General features: G+C 36.4%; 1 protein-coding gene across 1 annotated transcript; it reads left to right on the top strand.

Moving 5' to 3' along the window:
• The first annotated feature begins 3,806 nt into the window (after positions 1–3,806).
• On the top strand, positions 3,807–18,671 carry LOC130230536 (obg-like ATPase 1). Its single transcript, XM_056459597.1, is given in 15 exon segments — positions 3,807–3,936; positions 4,010–4,063; positions 4,065–4,111; positions 7,225–7,368; positions 7,470–7,597; positions 7,762–7,763; positions 11,301–11,427; positions 11,430–11,473; positions 11,863–11,943; positions 12,469–12,520; positions 12,523–12,565; positions 13,406–13,546; positions 18,000–18,096; positions 18,201–18,323; positions 18,396–18,671. Coding segments are annotated over 15 exon segments (1,200 nt in total). The 5' UTR covers positions 3,807–3,921; the 3' UTR covers positions 18,498–18,671.
• The last annotated feature ends 1,324 nt before the right edge of the window (positions 18,672–19,995 follow it).

The raw sequence follows: 19,995 nt of genomic DNA, 5'->3' as shown, positions 1-19,995 counted from the left end.
GCCTTTGCTTTTTTCCAGTCTATTAAGTCAATGAAAGATGCCCAGTAAAATTTGCCCTTATAGGAACATTATACTTTTTATTAAACTAAATATTTGTATTTATTTATTTTTATTGCACAAACCGTCAGGAACATACATTCAACAACACAATATAAAAGGTGAACATAAAAGGTGACTTTTTATCTACAGTTGAAGTCAGAATTATTAGCCCCCCTTTGAATTATTTTCTTTTTTTTAATATTTCCCAAAAGATGTTGAACAGAGCAAGGAATTTTTCACAGTATGTCTGATAATATTTTTTCTTCTGGAAAAAGTCTTATTTGTTTTATTTCAGCTAGAATAAAAGCAGTTTTTAATTTTTTATGAACCATTTATGGTCAAAATTATTAGCCCCTTTAAGCTAATTTTTTTCTCTCGAAAGTCTACAGAACAAACCATCCTTTTACAATAACTTGCCTAATTACCCTAACCTGCCTAGTTAACCTAATTAACCTAGTTAAGCCTTTAAACGTCACTTTAAGCTGTATAGAAGTGTCTTGAAAAATATCTAGTAAAATATTATTTACTGTCATCATGGCAAAGATAAAACAAATCAGTTATTAGAAATGAAATATAATAAAACTATTATATTTAGAAATGTGTTAAAAAAAAATCTTCTCTCCGTTAAACAGAAATTGGGGAAAAAAAATAAACAGGGGGGCTAATAATTCTGACTTCAACTGTACATGCTTCCCTTAGCTGCTATCTGTAAGAAGCATAATGTAAGCCACCATCATTATGCTGATGATACTTAGCTTAAATGCCTATAAAAATGGGAGAAAACTCTGCTTTACAGTCATTTTTACCTGTTTTAACGAGATTAAGGAATAGTTGGCGGGTAATTTTTTTTTACACTTGAATGAATCAAAAACTGAGTTGCTATTGTTTAAACCTCAGAGTGTCTGAATCTACAATTAATCAATTAGGAAAGGTCCACAGTCACGCAAAAAGTCTTGGAGTTATTTTTGAGACTGCGTTAAAGTTTGACAAGCAAATCAATTCAGTGGTCAAAAGTGGTTTCTGTCAATTAAGAAACATCGCCAAATTAAAGCCTTTTCTGTCTTTTTAAGGAGTTGGAAACCATCATCAATGTTTTATTATGTCCAAATTGGACTACTGCAACTCTTTGTATTCAGGAGTTTCGCAGGCTTTAATTGTACGCCTGCAGCTGCTTCAAAATCCAGCTGCTAGGCTTTTAACTGGGACAAAATAATTCTAGTATCTCACCAGTTTTATCATGCCTTCACTGGCTCCCAGCCCAATTTAGGATCAATACAAGTTATTGTTATTTGTTTTTAAGGTTTGAATGGTCTGTCACCTACTTACATTGGTGAGCTTCTTCACTGGCATATTTCATTGAGGCCAATCAGGTCGGAAAACCAGTTTCCGATAGTTGTTTCCAAATCCCAGTTCAAGAGTTCCCACTTAGATATGCTTGGCGTATAAAGCAGGTTTGGCATGCTGTCCCGGGAGAGAACCCTGAGCTCAGAGATATTTGAGCCCAGGGCTCCCGTCCGGTCGATAAGCATATCAGGAGATCCGAGATCAGGTAGTTCTCGAGAGCTCCCCCTTTAGAAAAGGGAGGAAAAGGAGGAGATGGGGTGGAAGGGGGGACTCTTCCAAACGAAGATAGAAACAGTAGGGAGAAAATGATCCATTTATAGTAAACCAGGATCACTCTGATTGGATTATTACTGATTAATAATCAGTGGCCAGACGTGCTCAATCATATCACGTGCTCCTCTCAAAATTAGTTTATGAAACTTCACTTAAAATCAAGAAGCGACAGGGCTTTTCTGTCACAGCCCCTCGTCTGTGGAATGGTCTGCCTTTACATACCAGGTCATGCTCTTCCCTTGGTGCTTTTATGTCTCATTTTAAAAATGTTCTTTTTGATTGCAACTAATTAATTTTGATCTGTTTTGCATATTTTGTTTATAAGTATAGATTTTATATGTTGATTGTTTTGTAAAGCACTTTGGTCAACATCTGTTGTTTTTAGATGCGCTATATTAATAAAGCAAACAAACAACGAAAAACGAATATAACAATGGTTAAAGAAATAGAAATAAAAAAATTATCCACAAAGCATAATGTACAGCATTTCTACTTTTATTGATTTTAAGAATTAACAGAGGAATCAAAATAAACTATTGTAATAATTGATACATATCTCAGATTTTTTGCTTTTTAATAATTTCACAGTAGAAATAATAAAAAAAATTTAAATCAATACAAAAAATTGTTATTTTGGGAGATGACTTTCTGCAAATTTATGGTTGTGTATGCAAGGTTTTGCCAATAAAACAAAGAGGTTAACAATATATTCAAGACATTTGTTGGGTTTGTTTTCATAATAAAAATTATGTCTTTTAATGTAAAATAGTAACTAAGTTTTATATTTTTAAAATATCTTTTGCTAGATCCTTCCAGAATTTTTTTCCAACAAAAAAAAAATGACAAAGGCTCTCTTTATCTGCATTGCAAAAACCACATATATCCTATATTTCAATGTACTTTAATAATAAGATTTTACTGGGAAATTGTATGTAGTATTTAAAATGAATTTCCTTAATTGTATTGCTAATAGAGTATTTCAATGGGAGTTAACCAGGCTCTTTTCCAGTTAATATTAACTATAATAGAGTTACAGAAATATTTGCCTCTAAAAGTAATTTTATTTTGCTTCTGAAAAATAAAACGAATGTCTTTGTTATTACATTTTTAACTCAACACCTTGTAAATGTAATTTTGGATTTTCAACAGACAGAGAATTACTGCAAATATGATTTTAACAAGTTTTAACAAATAACAGGGATAGATTTAATAACTGAATGAAATTCTCTAAACTGTATTGGGAAATTGTAGATGGACATGAATTGTATGTCTATTATGCCCGAAATTGTTAACGTTTTAAAAGATGATTTATGTCTTTATTAAACCAATTTACCAAGACTAAAGTTTTATTTGAAGAGGTTATATGTCCGTTTCTTCCAAAAAAAAGAGGTTAAAATTGTGAGAACACGTTTTTCAAGCAAGAAGAATGGAATTTGGAGAGTTTAAAGGGGATTTTAGAAATATTATAATCAATGGTAAAAATTTCAAGCCACATATTTGGTTAAAAGATTATGTGGATGGAATATACACAAGATTTTGTCACACCATTCCATATTTGTTTACGTCATCTTTTCTGCTTTTTCCCTAACGTCGTTACATCTTCAGCCGGTTCGACCAATCACAACGTGAGAATTCGGGACTCTTCCGGTATGCGCGTTCTTTCCGTTTCATCGGCCGAAGTGTGGAGCAGCGTGTGTTCATTTGAGCACAACGAAATTCTCCATCTTCTGACAGAGATAGTGTGAAATCAAGGTGATATAGACGTAATATTTACCATATTTATATATGCATCGCGTAGACGTGCTATGTTTGGCTATATGCTCAGTTTTGCTGCACATTGGCTCATTCATATAACCGGTATGCTAACCAGCTACACAGTAATGAACCAGGATGGTGGTTGTAGTGATGTTCTGGCTGTCCATGCGTCTCCCTTTTGGCTTCCTAGTTACCAGTAAAGCCATCCTGGCTCTAATAACCTGGCTGTCACTTGGCTGTAGTACAGGGATTTCAGTAATATTATATACTTATGCCTTCTCGTACTTGGGAGAGGACTATATTTAGCCTTTCATACAGTTAATATGGCCGGTCAACTTACACTCTCAGTGCGGGGGGCTATTTTAGGAGCCTGGCCCCACATGTGTGACTGTCGTGAAATGGCAACTAGTTACTGCAGCTAGCTAGGCTAACGAAGCTACATGTTACTTGGCTTCTACAGTGTTTTAATTATTATGCCAATATCTATTTGAGTACTGGCAACATTTAACCATGGCTCCTAAAAAGGTGTGGTGGCTGCATGACCAGTTGGGTTGTTTGGCTAATTATGCCATGTAATGTTATGTCATTTTCTTCACAGATGCCTCCAAAGAAGGGAGGAGATGGACCAAAACCACCACCTCTTATCGGACGTTTTTGGGACTTCCTTGAAAATTGGAATTGTTGGGCTGCCAAATGTAGGGTATGTGTCACTTCAAGCCATGTGCGCTGTATCTTTGATTTGACAGCAGTAGAAGCAGTGCTGTCAGACTGATCAGTTGCGAATGCTGGATGTGGTTTTGTTTTATTTGTGCTTAACGCAAAGCTGTAATGCTGTATTGTATGAAATTTATTGAAGGACGATGAGTCGTGATCCTGGGCCATTATGAGAATGACATCATCCTGCCATGAGGATGGACAGAGGTTTTAGAATGGAAACGAGGTTGCAGTTTGTTCAATTAGCAAGTCCTGACGTTCATAGTAAAAACCTGAAACATATATTCACAGAGAATGTTTATGTTAACAGCATATAAAAATGTGTTTACGTTTTTCACGACAACTAACCACAGAGTTAAGGGATCTGAAAAGTATCAGTCTGCTAATGTGTTTTATATTTTAGATGAGGAAATATAAATGCATTATGGATTTGAACACAAATTAGAGTTTACTGTATACAACTTTGTGGATTATTTTTTGAGTTAAACTGCACAACCCAACAGAAATAATACTAATCATCAGAATAAGTTTGGCTCTCTATAGAACAAAACAATTATTAAATTATATTTTGCATTTATGAGGAAAAGAAGATTCAAAAATGTGATTTTGGTTAATCAAATTAAATTGCTTAACAACACTGACAGGCATTTTGGGTATTTTACAGTACTGTAAAATACAAGCCTGCACAAACAACTTATAAGAAGGGTTTCGATATTTTTGCTTGTGCGAAAAGAGTATTTTTAAAAGTCCCCTGATCTACTATAATATCTGTTACGATTGTATACATTAGCCTCTTTACTATCCCATGAAGCAACAGGAGAGTTATGAAAGGTTTTAAAGTACTGCATGTCTGGATTTGATTAATACTGTAAAAAAAACATACTTTTGAGATGCGATTTCAGGTCATCAGGGTCTCTGCGGGTCATACATGAGGCTTCACATTTCTCTATTCATGTTAGATTTACTAAAGTAGTTTTATTTACATGGGAAGCATATTAAATGCAAGTAAAGTGTTGTTATGACATATTACTGACTGTGTGGTGTTATGACATATCTTTGGCAGTATTTCTGCAATTTTGGTGTCATTTATTCAGTAGTTATTAAAACTAAACATTACAATATAAAATATGCTCACTTTTGTTGACAATACATTAAGTGTAGCTTATATATTTATGTAAACATATAATTGGAGTTGTTGTATGTTTACATTTATCTGAATAAGATATATTCATTTATTTATTTTCCTTCGGCTTAGTCTCTGATTTATCAGAGATCGCCACAGCAGAATGAACCTCCAACTATTGTTGGGTCGATAGACTATGCCATCGTCCATCGCTGATAGCCGTTCGACATCTCGATGCTGAGCCAGTATCGCTATCCTTCACCCCGCCCCCGTTTCAGCAGCAACCCACTCACTAAAATACACATTAAAGGCCCTGTTTATACTAATATGTTTTAAAATGGCATTTTAGAATTAAAACAATCCAAGTCCACTCTGGCGTTTAACGTAGCATTTCTGAAAAGATCTCTCTCTATACCGCTGAAAACGCACGTCACGTGACCACACACACACAGGTACGCGCTGCAACATATGCGGACATCTGAGCTCCAGGCAGTCAGCGTGCTTTGAGCACAAAACCTCAGAGAGCAGTGCACGTCGGACAGTTTATCAAGGATGTACTGCTGGATCTCATCTCACTATAATTGTTAAACATGATATTTAATTTATCTTATCTCTATCTAGCGACTCTTCGGTCTTTTGAATCTATCAAGGAACGTGTCCGAGTGTCAGTACACTGCTTCAATCTTTCGCTTTCACGCTTGTAATTTTAGCGAAAACTTCAGATACTGTTGGTTGGTTCCTGTTAGTTGTGCACTTTTTTTACCAACTAAGTTTGTCGATGCCATTATAACGACACAGATCACTCTGCCTATTCATGCCAGAGTCCTGCGGAAAAAGTGATTGACAGTTGGTAATTTATGTGTAACTTATCTGTACTTATTTATGACTTATGGATTTATGGGTTATGGGTAAAACAATGACCATGTGGGTCAGGTAGTTGAAACGGTAGGCTACATATAAGTAATTAATTATGAATGAATGAATTATTCATAAATAATTAATTTACTGCCACCTACGACAATTATGCCATCATCCATCGTGATGTTTCACATTAGACATCGTACGATGCCAAATTGGTCGACATCACCCAACCCTACCAACCTACTATTCCAGCATATGTTTTACACAGCGGATGCCCTTCCAGCCGCAACTCAGTACTGGGAAACACCCATATACTCTCGCATTCACACACTTATACATTACGGCCAATTTCTTATATTTAATTTGGTTAATTTACCTATAGTGCATGTCTTTGGACTGTGGGGGAAACCAGAACAACCCGAAGCAACCAAACTCCACAAGAAATGGCAATTGACCCAACCGGGACTTGAACCAGTGACCTTCTTGTTGAGGTGACAGTGCTAACCACGGAGCCACAGAAAATCGAATAATACTTAATTTTACTAGATTGTATTTACTATGATTTTTCTCTTTCTAACAAAATTTAATTTGTGACAAGGGGTGAATTGTAGTAATCTGAAGGATAGTGGCAAAGAATAAAGATTTAAATGACAGTCGGAGCCAATATCCTAGTGGTTAGTGCGTCGACATATAGCACCCAGGTGCTCACGGTGACCCGAGTTCGATTCCCCGCTCGAGGTCCTTTGCCGATCCTTCCCTCTCTCTGCTCCTCACGCTTTCCTGTCTGTTAATCTTCACTGCCCTGTCATTAAAGGTGAAAACCATAAAAAAATAAAAAGATTTAAATGACAGTTAATTAGTGTTTTGGGTCTTTTAATTTGTGATCAAATGAGTATTATAAAAATATTAGGTACTGTTCCCCTGAATGACATTATTTGTGATGTTTTCTTTGTCATAACAGTAACTTTCTAATGTAAAGAAAATATCTATTAAAGCTGTATTACACTTTTTATTTTTAGATTCTTGAAAACCCCTTCTCTTTGAACCAAATATTTGTTCATTATGCAAATGAAAGTTTCACGTTTTTCATCTCAGTCCATTTTTGTTTCCTCCAGAAAGTCAACATTCTTCAATGTTCTGACAAAGAGTCAGGCAGCGGCTGAGAATTTTCCTTTTTGCACCATCGACCCAAACGAGAGCCGTGTGCCCATTCCAGATGAGCGTTTTGACTTTCTCTGCCAGTACCATAAACCAGCCAGGTGCGTAGATACATGATACAATTACCAGCATTGTCTTGGTCAGCAGTGACACAATGTTTTTAATTTCCAATGTTGGTAATTTCTGTACATCTTTCCTTCAGTAAGGTCCCAGCGTTCCTGAATGTGGTGGATATTGCTGGCTTGGTAAAAGGAGCTCACTCGGGCCAGGGTTTGGGTAACGCCTTCCTCTCCAACATCTTTGCCTGTGATGCCATCTTTCACATGACCCGTGAGTAGAACTAGCTAATTGTTAAGGACAAAACACATCATTTTGATTATTGCAATAAAATGAATGTTACCTAAAATAAAATCTAAACTAGTATGTGTTAAAAAGCACAGTATGTACTAGTATATATTTTATTAAATTCATTAGCTATTAGAGCTCATTTTAAGGAGTTTTTTTTCTAGTGCTTATATACTATTAATCTTTAGATGCTAATAATTATTTATTACTATATAAACAATAGGGAATAGTGCTTATTTATTAGATCCTTTTTAAACTACTAACAAAAGTAACAAAAAATGTACTTGTTTTTCATTTCTAAACAAATTGTATCAAAGTACACATATTAGAATGTAATAAATAAGGATTTTTATCTAATGAATAAATATTAGTATGTAATAAAGTTCTATAAAATTCTATTCAGTAGATATGAGTATCTGTTAAGTAGGGGTGCAACGGTTCAATCTACCCACGGTTCGCTATGTATCATGATTTTATGGCCCGTTTCCACTGAGTGGTACGGTACGGTTCGGGTTTGGTTTGGTACGCTTTTATAGCCGTTTCCACTGTCAAAAAGCGTACCGAACCGAACCGTACCGTACCACTTTTTCGGCACCCTTCGAAAGGGTACCAAAGACGTGAAAGGGTACCAAAAGGCGGAGCTAGACGCGCAGCTGAACGCTATTGGTTTACAGAGATACGTCATTCGCTTACGCAACAAGCCAGAATGAAAACAAAAAACCCGCCATGTTTGAAAATACACAGCCGACGAGCCGAGACATTACAAGCGGAATGATATATACATATAATAACGAGCCATGGGTCGACATGGGCTCAAACAAACCTTGTCGTCGTCTTGATAAAGCAGCCACAAAGCCAAGAAGAAGAGCAGATTACCCTGTGCCCCCGTAGTTTTAACGAGGCAGTCTGAGGCGCGAGCGGTTTCGCTTTCTTGCTAGCGTTCGCGGCGCGTCTCTAACATTATATCTGAAATAACAAACTTCTTGAGCTGATGATAATTACCTGCGCTTGATTATTGATGTGCTTTTAAAACCCGATCCTGTCAGACACCGGACAAACGCGAGAGTGAAGCGTGAAGAAACAAAGGAGAAGCCGGAAAAAAAGGAGCACAGTATTTTTTCGGCAAACATGAACAAAATGTATAACTAACTTATTATCTTCACATTTTGGACTATTATGAACTCAGATTGACGGAATTACTGTCTAACAGAAGCTACGTGTGCTGCGGAAGATTACAGACACAGATGAGGAGGTTTTCACTGACTACGCTATAATTTGTATTGTTTTGAACCTAAATACGGACGAAATGTCTGCTGTGTGTATTTCTTTCTGTAGTTGGTAACATTTCGGAGACCTGCAAGGGGCTGTATGCGTCTATATATGTTCATTTATTTAGTTATTTAATATACTTACAGACGTTACAGTAGGCTGTTTCGCACTGTCATTGATCTGCAGTTATAATCAACTCATGTTCATTGAAAAATTACTAATAAACATTTATACACAAGCATTTATGTGTATGAAGCATCTGTTGTGTGAGAAGAGCTTCTCATATGATATATAAGTGGACCCATACAGCTTAATTGTAGACATTTCCTCGAGCGAGAATGACGTCGACTGAAACTGTCTGTCATACACACGCCCACCAAAAGGGTACCCTTGTTAGTGGAAACGCAAGCCTGATAAAGGTGACCCGTACCAAACCGAACCAACACCGTACCGTACCGGTTCAGTGGAAACGAGCCATTAGGGTCGCTGTTTCAGTACGGTACGGTTGTGCTATGCTTAAAAGAAAATGCCTACAGAAGAATTCAAAAACAATAAGCATATTTATTGGGTAGCAAACGCCACACAATGCAAACAGCATTTACACATGACTGTAGATTTGCATGTTTTCACATTAATTAAATAAAAGTAGGGCATTTTGGAAAATTGTATGTTCAAATAAAGTGCTAAAGAAAATAGAGAAAAAGCAAAATTTACCAATTTTCTATTTTACATCTCGACTCGACAGTCAACATATCTTAACAATCAAGCACTTTTAAAGTATTGATTACTTCTGTTTACATTACCAAGGCAACAACGCATTATATTTGATTTCTTTATGATTTTGTTATGATTCCAGAGAGCTCCGTTGCACTTATCAGCGCCATCGTAGTGAATGAAACTTAAGCAAAGAGAGAGCGTTCGGCTCTTCTCTCTTAATTCAGCGGGAACAGTCAGTCGAGAAGAAAACAGTTCTTAGCAGACATCGGGTAAACAGAGTGAATAGTGAGAGTGATCGGGCGCAGAAGAGAACACCCAGCAGAAGCGGGACTGAAGTAACTGACCTGCATCCCGCGTCCCGTATGGGATGCTTCTGGGTCTGGACACGGACCTAGATCCGCCTGTTAATGACCACTGATCTTGGCTATTATAGCAACAACAACAAAAAACGCATTCGTTATGTTTTTGTGTCTGTCTGAATTATATTGAGTGTCTGTTGAAACACTGACAGCAATGTGCTGTGATTTGGCCTCACCTGCACACTTGTGCTTTATCTCCTTCCACTTGCCATGCTAAAACGCACAGAAAACTCCACACAACACACTGACACATGATGTCAGCAACAGATTTACATACTAGATTTGCACATTCACGTGCAATGCTTGTGAAAGGTAATCAGAAGCATACAAAGGCGGAGCTGCTTTGTTGCCGTTGTTTTTTTTTAACAAGCCAATATTAATAATGCATATTCTCAACCTCAGATGACAGGGTGAACCGAACTGTGGGAAAGACAACGGGACGATATGTTTTTTTAACAGATAACCGTTGCATCCCTACTATTAAGTACCAGTATCTAATAGTTAAGTGTTGGCAGCTGCCTGTATTTGAAAAAGAAACTCGAGTAATTAATGAATAACTATTCAATTTTTGAGTATTCATCTGGAGTACTAGACACAATTAAAAAAGCATTTTAAGCACTAGTATTTTAAAGATGAAAACAACTATTGATAAAACTGTCGCAAACAGTTGATAAAACCCCAAATATCTTGATCCAGAGCTGAAATACTTGGTAAAATTAACATCATCAGAAGCCAGTCCAAAAATCAAATGCAACATTTTGTAACGATCAACCAATGATGGCATAAAGACCGCCTTCTGATGATTGACAGACACCCTCCCATTAGCATGTTGAGCTGAGGAAAAGTAAATGCGCAACTAAGGTCAAGAATGAATAACGCTTAAGGGGGGGGGGGGGGGGATGTAAAATATACATTTATTTATTTATTGCATATTTATTGTTTTATTTATGCAGGAATTTATAGATTTATTTACTTAGTTATTTATTTATATATTTGTATTTATTTATTTACTTATGTTTTTGTAGGTTTGGCTTCCATAGTTTATTACTATGTAGTTAAAGTATATTTGACTCCCAAATTTTATTTACTTATTTATTTACTTTGATTGGTACTCATTCTGGATTCTCATATTTAAATATTTGTATATCCAAAGTAAATGGCTCTAGGTACCAGACATTACCAAGTCATTTTGGAATGACTTGGAAAAAAAAAGAAATTGTATCCTCTGTAAATCTGGAATTTATTTATTTTTTTCTGGGAAACCTGGGGGCTTGTTCCATTATATTTCTTATTTTAAACAGAATTAGTCTGTTAATATACATATGTAACTGTGTGTGTAGGAGCTTTTTGAGGATGAAGATATTATCCACGTGGAGGGCTGTGTTGATCCAGTGAGGGATATTGAGATCATTCATGAAGAGCTGAGGATGAAAGACGAAGAGATGATCGGTCCAATCATAGATAAGCTGGAGAAACCGCTGTCAGGGGCGGAGACAAAAAACTCAAGCCTGAATATGTGAGTGAACTATAAATCCCACCTCATCAAATTCTGTCCATTTGAAAAATTAAAAGCTTTATACATTAAATGGATAGTTCACCCAAAAATGAAACCTGTTTGAGTGTCTTTCTTCTGTTGAATTCATAGGAAGATATACTGAAGAATTTTGGAAGAAATAGTAAATGACTTCCATAGTATGTTTCTTACTATGGATGTCAGTGGCCGCTTTCTTCAAACATTTTTCACAATACCTTATTTGTGTTCAACAGGAGAAAGAAATTCATAAAAGTTTAAATATTGAATTTGAGTGTGAGTAGTAAATTATGTTTTTTCATTTTTTTTGTGAGCTATATCATGAACTGACTGTTTTCCATTTCATTTATGTTTTTATTTTTTTCGCATTGCAGGACATCATGTGTAACGTAAAGTCCTGGGTGGTTGATGAAAAGAAACATGTCCGTTATTACCATGAATGGAACGACAAAGAGGTTCAAATATTTTTTTAATTTCCTTTTTAAATCTGTTTAGTGTTCTGCAACAGAAGCGACGATAACAAATGATAATAAATGTATTTACACTTAATCACCCCAGAGCCAGTGTTGCATTGCCTTGTAAAAAGTTCTGTAGATAACACAAGCTCAGTGCATTGTCATGTTTAATTTTAAGAGATAATGTCCATAACCCATGTGTGTGTTTTTAATATGGTTAAATAGGACTACAGAGAATGTTGGAAACATTAAACATCATTACACATCACAGGAAAACTACCCCTGCATCTATAAAACTTAATTCATTAATCAAACAATTTATTTATTTTAATTTTTGGTTCACTTATATTCTCCATTAATCCAGAAATCAAATGAAAGATCTTTTTTTTTCTGATTTTGCCAAAAAATTTTCTGCCTGGGCAAAAAAAGTGTATCATCACTGCCGAACTCTGTACAAACCTGGGAAGTTTTTTTTCTTTGCTCAGATTAAGGTTTGGCTAACTGTTTTTTTGATTTGTTTTTCAGATTGAGGTCTTGAATAAGCATCTGTTCCTGACCTCCAAGCCAATGATCTACTTGGTAACCTCTCAGAGAAAGATTTCATCAGGAAAAAGAACAAATGGTGAGATGACATGTTTATCTGCTGTTAGTGAATACTTTTAGTGATGGTATTAGATGGTATTCTTTTTTTCATCTTTTAGATTTTAATTGCAAAGAGCACAGTTGTATCATCTAGAGCAGGCATGTCCAAGCTCGGTCCTGGAGGGCCGGTGTCCTGCAAAGTTTAGTTCCAACCCCAATCAGATACACCTGGGCCTAGCTAATCAAGCCCTTACTAGGCTTTCTAGAAAACATCCTTGCAGGTGTGTTGAGGCAAGTTGGAGCTAAAATCTGCAGGACACCGGCCCTCCAGGACCGAGTTTTGGACACCCCTGATCTAGAGCATGTTATTAGTAACGTGAATATAGACAGCAGAATCGTGTGATTGGTTCTAAGGCTCCATGCTGCAAAACATAGACTTTAAAGGGATTGGTTTACCCAGAAAAAAAGTTCTGCTATTTACTCATTCTACACTTGAGCGCTTCTTTCTTCTATTGAACACAATGAAAGGTATTCTTCAAACAAAATAGCCATTGACTTCTATAGTATTTTTTGTTCCTACTATAGATGTCAAAGGCTGCTTTTTCCAACATTTTTCAGAAAATATAATGATAATAAAGAAAAATTATGATAATGTGAGTGTGAGCAAAGGTTGCGAAATGAAATTTTTGTCTGTTTAAAGGTTTAATATAACTTTACTTCAATTGCAAAAACCTTAATAAATTAGTTGAAAAGTACCCACCAATTACACGGCCTTATCTCAATTTGCTTGTGCATTTTTTTGTGCCATATTGCCACAAGCTCCCATTAAATTATGTTTTAGGACCCCTAAATAAAGCGTTTGCTGTCTTTTCTTTTATAGGTTGGTTAAAATCAAGGAGTGGGTTGACGCTCATGATCCAGGTGCGCTGGTCATCCCGTTGAGTGGTGGTTTTGAGAGCAAGTATCAAGATATGTCTGACGAAGAGAAACAGAAATATTGTGAAGAGAACAAAACACAGAGGTTAGACTTTGCTACAGTAGCACAACACTATTCATTGCATTACTTAAAGGGTTAGTTCATCCCAAAAAAAAATTCTGGTATTAATTACTCATCCTCATGTTGTTTCAATTCCCTAAGACTGTTGTCTCTCGTCAGAACACAAATTAAAGGTGACCTATTATGCCTCTAATTACAATAAGTCTCTGATTTCCCCAGAGTGTGTATGTGAAGTTTCAGCTCAAAATACCCAATAATGATTTATAACTCTTTGAAACTGTCCCCTTTATGCTTTGATCTTAGTTGTGCAATTTTGGTGACTGTCGCTTTAAATTCAAATGAGATTGTGTTCTTCTCAAAAGAGGGCGGAGCTACAAATGCCTGTGTGTCAGCATAGTGGCAGATTCAAAAACAAGACTAACCTCCTTTGCTAATGAGGGAGACTAATGGGCGGGGCTTTCCCCCTCTGATGACGTGAGCAAAGGGAGAGTCCCAATCAAAGTGTTTCTGCGAACCTTTTTCATGAAGTGTGATTATAAAAATAAGATTAATACTTTACCATTTAGAAGCTGGTTATACTCACAGACTGCTGCCCCACAACTGTGTTTAAACCCTTTATAAAAGGGATTTTTTTTTTGCATAATAGGTCCTTTTAAGATATTTTACATGCAATCCAAGAGCTCTCTCATCCGTCATTGATAGAAATGGTCTTGAAATCCAGAAAATGAACCAAAAGCATTGTCAAAACATTCCATGTGACTTCAGTGGTTAAACTGTAATCATATAAAGCTTCAAGAACACGTCGGTGCGCCAAAATAAAGTATAAAAATTTGTTTGCCTGTCATGTCAGGTTAAGGTACATGTTTACTGCGGGCAATATGACATTAGCTATGTTTCCATCCAAAAATGCGAGTTAAATTTATGCGCAAAACTGGATTATCGCATAAAAGATGTGCAAATGAAGCAGCGTTTCCATCCAAAGCTACCAAAATTGTCACTTCCTGATTAAATGGTGCCAAATATCAACAGTAAAAATGGAATTTGCTGTGGTAGGAGAAGCTGCGTGAATCTTTTCTTATTGAATAAATGACTTGCACCTCAGAAGACAATCATGACACGCAGTGAATGCGTGGTGGCATTTGAAAACGTGAGATGCAGAGCACTGACTCTCTTGGTCATTAATATAATAACACTAATACTGAAATAGTTAACCTCCTAGGGCTTGAATGTCCACAAATGCGGACAGCACATTTTAGCTCTTAAGTGGCTATTTAAAATACTTTGAATGTTTTATGTTTTGTTACAGACATAGTGTCATCCTGCAACTGTTTTGCAGCATATGAAATGTCCCAAACACTATTTTTAACTGTCCAAAATGGGAAAAATTGTTGTTTTTACTCTCTGATAGTCAAAGCAGTTAAAAAAAAAGTCTATGTAAATATGCATTAAAAAATCAGAAAAGTGTTAAGTAAATTCGGACCACGCGTCCACATATATGGACATCATTTTTTTTAAAAGTACATTATATCTAAAGACAATACTTAGATTTTTATTCTAATTAGGTTCCAATAAGCCCAAATAGCAAAGAGAAATAAAAACTGCATGTAAAAAAACACATGCATAAAGAGGTTATGGTGTTTCAGAATAACCAAAACAACATTTCAAATGTTTTACAATGTGTTCAGCCTGCTGGTTTGTCCATTCACACACATTTTTACCATCACATGATCTCTTATAACAAAATCACATGACTTATTTTAAATGCATACTGGAATTAGCCCAGTAAAAGTGTTTCCGTTATAGTTTATGTGCAACTTTTCTTACCTAATAAAAAGTTTATCCTACTCAGTTATGCGCATTTATGCGTTTTGATAATTTATGCGCATCTTGGCATTTCCATCAACTGATTTTTTTTGTTTATTTTTTATGCACATATCCAAAATGTACATAAAAAAAGGAGGTTGGAAACGTAGCTATTGTGTGTTGCGTCACTGACTCTAATTGACACCATATTGACCATAGTAAAGGTGCAAATTGGCCTGACATGTAAGAGAAGACTTTTTTTTTTTGGTGCACAAACGTGTTCTTGGAGCTTCATTTAAAACCTTCATACATGGAATACTCAATTAGCTGGATTTGGTTATTAAAGATTTGACATGATCCAGGATCGTTTCGTTCTTCAAAAATCATTTGAAGTTGAGTAGTTGTCACAGCATATAAACAACTTCATATAAACAGGATTATCAGGTCATTTCAAGGAAACGTAATACTGAAAGTGAGTCCTGAATAGGGATGAGAACCAAAACTCGTTACTTATCTTTAGGTTTAGGTGCTACATTATAAAAGACTGAAGTATCGTTAAGCTCTGACGTTAATGGTTCTGCTATCGATACTGGATAATTATTGCTGAATAAACATAACCTACAGTAGCATAATTTAACTGACCATTCTTTTCTTATTTGTAAAATTTGATATTCGTCTGCACAGTTGGCAATCTCACATGAGAAATGCTCGTATTTTGGCGAGCGCGTCAAGTATAAAAGCCTTCACAGTTCTTGGCTACGCGCGCGCATTCAGTGGAGGCTTGCGCTAAGCGCACGCACATACCTCGCGGCACAGACTCACGCACACACAGCTCGTAAGCTTGTGAAGTCAACCAAACAGGTTGTATTTCCCAAGTGGACAGCGAAAATGCCCGTTGTATCAAACGCAATAAGTTGTTTTCTTGATTAAGCGGAAACGCAAGCAATCTGGCTAAGTGAAAGTATCTTTCAAAAGTGAATTAACTGCAATGGAAAGTATTGAAAAGTTTTTGACTGCCTAGCTACTAATGCTAACGTTACGTTATCCACATCATTATGCCAGCAGTCAATCACCTAAATAGGTGTAATAAACACATTCGGTTAAAATGAAAACAGTATTTTTTTCTGCAGTAGCCTAAATGAATCTTAAACAATAAAAATGCTTTTACATGAGCTGTATTCACAAATATAACCTATGAAAAGCCTAATGATAAACTATATGCTTATTAATAAATAATAAACAGCTTATTTTTACATTGCAAGATTAAAAGCACAGTTTACTCCCAAAACACTGTTATGTGAATGTGTTAATGAAAAATCATAAACATTATCAATGTTTATTTTCAACTGCAGGGAGCACAATAAACCAAGAAAGATCCTGACTTCTGCCAGATAGTCAAACATGTTGATTTTTCTCCAGAAGAATGGTTAAAACCATCCTTCAAACCATTGTACAATCTTTTACTGGGACAAAAATATTATTTGTTTTACAATTATTGGTTTGGTTTTATTTTACTTAAAAAATTTAATAATAAAATAAAGTGTTGTTAATTCTGTTCAATTTGTTTTTTGTTTTTTATTAAAAAACACTACAAAAAGTACCGATAAGAGAACTGTTAAAGTACCGAACCGATAAGTGGTATTGATAAAAGTAGTAATACAGTTAAAACCTTAATGATACCCATCCCTAGTCCTGAATGCTGATATTTTCTGATATACAAAACAGGGGTGTTCTCTCCCCAAGGGCTTCAAAGAGAACATTTATTAATATGGACTTTTTAGATACAAATGCGTACTATTTTAAGGTACCAGTTTTAGTACAATTTGTGTATGATAATAGATATGGCCAATATTCTGTTTTTTTGTTTTATTTAAAGGAAAGGAATAATAATTTATGCAGTCCTGTACATGCTTTGACAATTTAAATGCCGGTGATTTGATGCTTCACAAAAGTTTTAGACACCTTTACCTATATCAATATGCTTTGTTGATGCAAAATTAAAGCAGCTATTTATTAAGAACCTTGAATAGGCTACTATAATAAAGAAAAGTAAAACTATATAAATTGCTAAACACTCTTGACACATGAAAGTGTAAAGCAGGCAGCTCACAACAAAAGTAGAAAGTTATTGCGTATCATAGTTAACAAAAAATTTACTACGAATTTTGTGTAATTTTTCTCACATGGATAATTGAATATTAATCAGATGATGTCATTACGCTGCTGTTCTGTCAGCCAATCGTTGCATTGCTGATCATGATTTCGAAGATAGATAGATCAGTCCTTCACAAAACATGCAGCGATCTCAGATCAGTTCATCCAGACATTTTAATCTGATTCACTAACTTGTTTGAAAAACCAAATTAGCCAGAGATCAGTTATCAAGATTAAAAGATCCAGGATCTGCCAAATCGTCTTAGATCATTTAGGCAAGGTACGAAGGATGGACCCGAGTTAAACCATTTAAGTAACATGGAATGTTTTGACAATGTTGCTTTTCTGGACATGAACAACTAAGGACTGTTGCAGTCTATGGATGATGAGAGATTAAATAGCGTTCTACAGATGAACAAAGGTCTCGGCAGAGTGAGTTATTAATAACAGAATTAATTTTTTAGCTTGAACTAACCCCTTTAATCATAACTTTGTTTACATTTTAAATCATTTGTTTCAGTATTCTGACTAAGATCATCAAGAGTGGGTATTCAGCCTTGCAGCTGGAGTACTTCTTCACAGCAGGACCTGATGAAGTTCGTGCATGGACCGTCAGGGTGAGCAAAACAATTAAGACGCATGTCCAGAAATACATTTAAAAGCTGTAAATATTTCTACTTCACTATTTTAAATGTTATGCTTGTGTTTGAACAACTTGCAGAAAGGCACCAAGGCGCCGCAAGCAGCTGGAAAGATCCACACAGACTTCGAGAAAGGCTTTATTATGGCTGAAGTCATGAAGTTTACAGACTTTAAGGAGGAAGGAAGTGAAAACGCAGCTAAAGTAAGACTGGGGAAACTGGTGGGAATTGTTAACGATGAATGCTGAACTGATGATGTTGTGAAATGTTTCCAGGCTGCAGGGAAATACCGACAGCAGGGCCGAAACTACATTGTGGAAGATGGTGACATCATCTTCTTCAAATTCAACACACCTAATCAGCCCAAGAAGAAGTGAAGCCATTGCGCGATGACTGATAGATCTGCGGCACCTGCTGAGTCTCTTCATTTAAGGCATTGGAACATTCAAAACACAATCATACCTGGAGGATAAGTTTTTTTTATTTGATTATTTTGGCTTATGGCTGAAGTAAATATAATGTCCAGTCTGCTTACACAAAGCTGCATGTCACACAGCAGTTATTCTAATAAAACACTACTCTGACCAAGGGTGTCTGTTAAAAGTTCTTTCCTAATTTTCAGATTGTTTCCACCGTGGTCGTTTTGGGCTGCAGTATTGTGCTGGGTGGTCTGTCTCTAATGGGTTTAAGTCGGGGGGCTCAGGAGGAGCAGAGCTATCAGGCCCTAGATCAAAACTCCATCACAGGTGCATCAGAAAATTCCAGACACCTCCAGACAGAGAACCAGAACTCATCTGATGTGGATCAAACACAAACAAGCACAGGTAGATTGAACATATACATATATGTATGGTAACCTGTATCAACATTTAATTTATAAAATGCACCGGTATCTATTTTCATGTCAATAGTGCACATTTTTTTGATACTTCAATAAGTTCTAGTACTTGTTCATTAGCCATTAGCCATTCATTAGGCACTTGCCACAGCCATATCACCCTGCAGCCCAAGACCGGTTACTCACTCATTAGCAGGGCTGAGCCTGGTCTGTACCTGGATGTGAGACCACATGGCAAAACTCGGTGGCTGTCAGAAGTGGTGTTAGTGAGACCAGCAGGGGGCACTTAACCTGTGGTCTGTGTGAGTCCTAATGCCCCAGTAAAGTGAAGGGGACGCTATATTGTCAGTGAGCGCCCTCTTTCCTATGAGACGTTAAAGCGAGGTCCTGACTCTCTGTTGTCATTAAAAATCCTATGACACTTCTTGTAAAGAGTAGGGGTGTAATCCCGGTATTTTTGCCAAATTCCCTTCATCTGCCCTTACCCATCATGGCCCCCAATCATCCCCATCCACCAAATTGGCTCTCATCACTGTCTCTCCACTCCATCAATAGCTGGTGTGTGGTGAGCACACTGGCGCCGTTGTGTAGGGGATCAACCTACGTTAAAAGATCGATCAGGGATTTAGAAGCTAATTTCGAGGAATCGGATCTTGAAGATTCGAATCACTTGATTTGACTGAATTGAGTCAGACTGAATCAGTTTAAAAGATTCACACTTTATCTACCATTTGTCCAAATGATTTGACAACTGTCACAAATTAATTCTAGTACTTCTAACTAGATCTTAGAATCACACCTGAGAAACCACAAAAGCAGACATTTGGCTTATCTTCAACTGCTTAAGGTCAATCTGCACCAGATCAGCAAGAGAAAACATTTGTTTGTGTTACTTGCGCTTTTGCTGAGGTCAAGTTTTCCTGATTGGTTGGTGACTCGCTTCGGTGACGTCTTTGGGATTCACTCGCTCATGAGTGACGGACTGCTGAGAGTCGGTTTGCGGAAGTTCGTGCGGTCCCGAAACCTTAAGAGGTTGC

The sequence above is a fragment of the Danio aesculapii genome, chromosome 6 (assembly GCF_903798145.1).
Source record: "Danio aesculapii chromosome 6, fDanAes4.1, whole genome shotgun sequence".
Lineage (NCBI taxonomy): Eukaryota > Metazoa > Chordata > Actinopteri > Cypriniformes > Danionidae > Danio > Danio aesculapii.
The sequence above is the reverse complement of the archived record's forward strand: the minus strand, read 5'-3'. Positions and strand labels throughout refer to the sequence as shown.